The sequence below is a fragment of the Bidens hawaiensis genome, unplaced genomic scaffold (genome assembly GCF_021521415.1).
Source record: "Bidens hawaiensis isolate Kalapana, Puna unplaced genomic scaffold, B.hawaiensis_p1.1 tig00049955_1, whole genome shotgun sequence".
Lineage (NCBI taxonomy): Eukaryota > Viridiplantae > Streptophyta > Magnoliopsida > Asterales > Asteraceae > Bidens > Bidens hawaiensis.
In genome coordinates this window covers 111,297-116,572 of record NW_027498959.1, presented here as the reverse complement: position 1 = coordinate 116,572, position 5,276 = coordinate 111,297, and the positions used below count along the sequence as shown (strand labels likewise).

At 36.7% G+C, this 5,276-nt stretch overlaps 2 protein-coding genes across 3 annotated transcripts; both read left to right on the top strand.

Annotated features, from left to right (window-relative positions):
* The first annotated feature begins 19 nt into the window (after nt 1-19).
* Nucleotides 20-4,960, top strand: LOC143598342 (uncharacterized). Of its 2 annotated transcripts, XM_077076577.1 has the most exons (3): nt 20-1,690; nt 1,836-3,164; nt 3,275-4,960. In XM_077076577.1, the coding sequence occupies exon 3, from the start codon at nt 3,791-3,793 to the stop codon at nt 4,916-4,918; it is 1,128 nt and encodes a 375-aa protein (XP_076932692.1). In that variant the 5' UTR covers nt 20-1,690; nt 1,836-3,164; nt 3,275-3,790; the 3' UTR covers nt 4,919-4,960. The 2 variants fall into 2 exon arrangements, with proteins under 2 accessions (XP_076932692.1, XP_076932693.1); XM_077076578.1 differs by lacking the exon at nt 20-1,690 and having other exon boundaries at nt 1,740-3,164.
* On the top strand, nt 43-2,569 carry LOC143598339 (TMV resistance protein N-like; the record flags this gene model as incomplete). Its single annotated transcript, XM_077076575.1, has 4 exons — nt 43-397; nt 521-1,625; nt 1,880-2,161; nt 2,219-2,569. Coding segments are annotated over 4 exons (2,093 nt in total), but the record flags the coding sequence as incomplete, so codon positions are not given.
* Nucleotides 4,961-5,276: the final 316 nt, after the last annotated feature.

Below are 5,276 nucleotides of genomic sequence, written 5' to 3'. Positions count from 1 at the left end.
TCAGTCATTTATATGATGCTTTAACACGAAATGAAATTACAGCCTACAAAGATGACAAGGCACTTGAGATTGGGACTCCCATTGCTTCCAAGCTCCTAGAGGGCATAGAAACATCAAGAATTGCTATTGTGATTTTATCCAGCAATTATGCAACATCAAAATGGTGTTTGGAGGAAGTCGCAAAGATTGCTGATTGCGTGAAACAAGGGAGGCTGAAGGTTATTCCTATTTTTTACCATGTATCTCCCTCGGATGTGCGTCGTCAAAGCAAATGCTTTGAAAAAGGATTTGCCAATCATGAAAAAGATCCTGAAGTTGCACCACAAAAAGTGGAAACATGGAGAGCTGCTTTTAGAGAAGTGGGGGCTATCTCGGGATTAGAGGTGACACAACACAGGTAGCAGTCCTAGCTAGCTTTTCTTTTCTGGCATATATCTATCATTGTAATTAAATTGGCAGAAGTTTTAGAACATAAGAATCTTAGCATAGCTTATCTAATCTCGTGTCTGATTATCAGCAGGGACGAAGCGAAAATCATAAGAAAAGTTGTCAGAAAAATCTTAAGGGACATAGGGCAAGATACAGTACAAATAGATCTTGCTAATAGTCCAGTGGGAATCGAGTCACGAGTCGATGAAGTGAAAAGGTTATTGAGAATGGAGTCTAGTGAAGTTCTTTTTGTAGGAATCTGTGGGATGAGTGGAATTGGTAAGACTACTCTAGCTGAAGCTGTCTATAAGGACATCAAAAATAAGTTTGACAAAAGTAGTCTCATTGAAAACATCAAGGACATTTCCAAACAAAATGATAGTACTGATCTACGCAAATTACAACAGAAACTCCTTGATGACCTTTTAATGGAGAAAAGCATTCGTGTTCCGAATGTTAATGATGGGCAAACTTTATTGGGAACAAAGCTACGTGGTTTAAAGGTTATAATCATATTGGATGATGTGAATCATATTGACCAGTTGACCTACTTAGCTGGGGGGATTGAGTGGTTTGGACCTGGCAGTAGAATCATAGTAACCACAACAAACAGAGACCTGCTGAATTCACATAAAATAAGTGATATATATTTTTGTAAGGAAGTGAAAGGGGATGCAGCTCTTGGTCTCTTTTGTCAGTCGGCCTTCAAACAAAGCCATCCTCCACATGGTTTTGAAAAGTTGTCTAACGAAATTGTGAAGCTTGCTGGCGGTCTTCCATTAGCTCTTGATGTTTATGGGTCTCTATTGTGCGGGAATAATGAAAAAAAATATTGGAAAGATACGTTGAAGATGCTTAAAGTATATCCTGAGGAAGGAGTTCTTCGAAGGCTTGAAGTAGTTTATGCAAGACTGAATGAAAATCAGCGATATGTCTTCATATATATTGCATGTTTCTTGAAAGGAAGAAACAAAGATTTGGTAAAAGATATACTAAGGAATATCGGTTTGTACTCTGAGCGTGGGATTACTGATCTTATTAACAAGAGTCTCATAACTATCAATCCTGATGAAAGCGTGTGGATGCATGATCTTCTGCAACATATGTGTTGGGAAATTCTTCGCAGGGAATCACAAAAGCAGATTGCAATCAAGTATAATAAAGATATCACAGATACTCTCTCATCCAAACGAAAGGTTAGTTAACAGCTTACTAGGAAATACTTTTGACTACATTCGGGTAGGATTTATATTGACTTTTAGTTGTCTTATATGTGTAAACCTAGAAAGTTGAGTCCATATGTAGTTTTGCAAATCAGAATTTACTACAACTTTAAATACTCATGTAATACATGATTTTTTGACACTTTTAAGTCACCAACATGAAATCTTCTACAGCAGAGGGAGAAATAAGTTTATAAGTAACTCTGTTTTTGAATTTGTTTGTACAGGGAACAGAAACTATTGAAGTCATTAACCAAGAGCCGTCTAAGGGCAAAGTGGGTGTTCGCATTACCGATCCTTTTTGTTTCTTGAAGATGAGGAAACTAAAATTCATCAAATTTAGTAATGTACACTTCCCTGAAGGACTTAATTATCTTTCCAGTGATCTGAGAATTCTAAAATGGTATGGATGTTCTTTAAAGTCCTTGCCTTCAATGTTTGAACCAAAAGAAATTTATGAACTTGAAATGTGTTCTAGCCAACTGAGAACACTTTGGAAGAATGATTTGGTAAGTAATTGTTTGTATATCTAGTTACCAAATTTCTCAGTCGTTATTTGCATGTAGATATCTCACAGTTTCCCTCTTTTACAACAGGAGCTGCCTAATTTGCGATCTATAAATCTCAGTCTGTCAAATAGACTGACCAAAATTCCAGACTTGACGTCAACATGGAATCTTGTGAGCCTAAATCTTGAAGGTTGCACATATTTAGCAAGCCTGCACAAATCAGTTCTTATTCATAAAAGGCTACGCTACTTGAATCTCAAGAGTTGTACATGTCTTGAAAACCTTGGGAGAAGTCGTATGGAAATGGAATCTCTTGAGGCACTTCTTCTTTCTGGCTGCTCAAAACTTGAATGTATTCCAGAGTTTGGGAAAGAACATGAGGCGGTTAAAGTATCTGTATGTGGATGAAACTAGAATCAAGAAATTACCAGATAACTTGGAGAAAATGAGTGATTTAAGGAATCTTGATGCTAGTGGAACCTTTATTGAAGAGCTTCCATCTTTTATCTACCGTTTTAAAAAACTAAGACTCCTGCATGTAAGTAGATGCTGCCCGTCTTTCAAAAGGGATGCGTTTTTAACCCTAGTCTGAATACATTATCATCAGGTTTAAATAATGTAGATCTAAGTTATTGCAATCTACATGCGGTTCCCGATAGTATTGGTTTGTTATGTTGCTTAATAACTTTGGATCTATCTGGAAATGAATTTATTTCCCTGCCTGCAAGTTATTGCTCTCCTTTCAAGACTGAGAATGCTTTTTTTGGATGATTGCAAGCGGCTTCAGTCATTACCAAAGCTTTCATTAGTAGATGAGGACAAGAATTATGGACCGCGAAGTAGATTCAATTACTATGTGTCCGCAGAAGGAGTCGATCCATCTAAATTCCATGCATCATGTGACAACAATCGTCCAACGGTATCATGTTTGAACTGTCCCAACCTGTCAGTGAACAAACAGGGCAATTATCTAGTAGAGAAAATACTAAACAGTTATCTTGAGGTCAGTCATCTCTCTCTCTCTCTCTCCAGACTTTTCATCAGTACTTTTTTTTTGTTTTCAATAAAAATGTAAATATAGTAAATCAATACTTAAGATTGTCATTTATGTAGCTACGGAAGAAATTTTGGTTGACACCTGAAGCTGTATTTGAGATAGTTGGTGCTGGAAGTAAAATCCCATCTGGGTTAGTGCAGCCAGGTTCCGGAGGTATGATTCTTGAAGGTCCATGGATAGGAGTTGCCATATGTGCTGTTATATCTGTCAACTATGTTGATGACTATATGGAAGCTGAATACATGGTAACAGCTCATATTCATCTTGGGGAAAAAGATGTGGAAATACCCGTCCCTATCAACTACTTGATGGCAGAGTCAGAGACACAGTTGGTTTTTTATTTGACGGTAGCTGATGATATACAAAGAACTGTAGGATCAAGTCAAAGCAGCAATTTTGATGTTTCATTTAGCGTGGAGCCAGGTCAGTCACATTAAAAACTAAATATGATGTCTTTGTGCAATGCAAGGTGTACAATATGTTTGAACTAATAGATTCTGAATCAATTTATTGCAGATAGCAATTTACATGTGACCAAAGTTGGTGTCAGCGTTATACGTAATGATTACATAATGCGCCTGATGGGTCGTGGAGAATCTAGGATCAGGGTGGGGAAAGGTTTCCGTAGAGCTAAATATCTTCCCTCGTCTTACCAAGGCTATATAGCTGCTTGTGCATATGATACAGATCTCCATCACCATACCCGCAAGATGGTAGATTTCATTGTTGACTACGGGACGCAACAAGATTCCTTGGATGGCATATACCAAATCACTAAACCTCTACTTGAAATCAACCAAGAATTTTTCAGACACTTTGGTGTATTCACGAGAGAAACTTATAAAGAGTATACTTATTGTTACTATGTAATCAATCTTGGAGCTTCGGTACTTTACAAAGATTTCATACAGTCAGTGAAAGACATAAACAATGTGTGGTCGAGTGTAAAGTTGGTACTGGAGCAATTTGTGGTGAAAAGTAGAGCTAACATGAATTACGGTTGTAAAGAGATACTACAGCAGCTCAATGATCTTGAAGCTGCTAAAAGTGTGGAATTTTCTAATAAGTTTACCAAAATGTTTTTGTCTGTTTGTAGGAGAACTTTTGACCTCCTGTATTACATCGAAAACAATCTTGGTACCGGAACCAAGTTTGAGCCAGAGGGTATACTGATAAGGAAGAAGATCAAGGAAGGAAAGGTGTTGGCTAAAATATCAAGCTTCATGATTGCAGGTGTTATGTGCATGATGGCTGCGTTTATGGGTGATTGTAAACGTCCGAAAAAGAAGAAAGACATAGCTTTGAGTTCTCTATGGTTACATCTGTTCAATTCTTTTACTGATAAGATACAATATTACACGGATAGTGGATGGTTTGAAATAACGAACACACATTATAATCATGAGTTGCAGATCTCAAACTTTTATGAGAATGGAATTCTTCTAGAAGTGTTGATGAAAAAGATGAGTGGGTATAGTTGTTTTACCCAAGAGAATGAGGAGGAGGTGTTGAGTGTAATTGATAAGCTGCAGAACAACATCCGTAAGGTGTCACAGACCATTCAAGACATGAGTAGCCATGCCGATCAATATAGTCGTGATATAGAGAATGCGAGTAATGAAGTGAAATCTTTTTCTCAACTCTCCAAAGATGATATTATTATATCCATGTTGCCGTCATTTAATAAAAGTAACATATAAGTTACTCTTCTTGTCTCGTTTTGGTTAACAGTTAGGCCGGGTTTCTGGTCTTATGTACAATTAAGTTTCACATGTGCTGGTTGATTTGATACTCTAATAGTGCATTTTAATTCTTGTAACTCAAGTTTTAGTTTTAAGGATTAACAATTTTACTTATGCATGTTCATTCACCCGTTTCACCTTTGGTTTTTAGAATAGATGCACGCTAAAATTGTTTATTAAATTTTGATAAGATAATCAAAATAACCTATATAATTAAAAAAACTAAAAATACAAGGAAAAAAAAAGTGCTATAAAACTGATGCAATTAATAAAAAAGAAGACAAAAGACGGATGGAGAGAACCGGCCTCTCTTAAC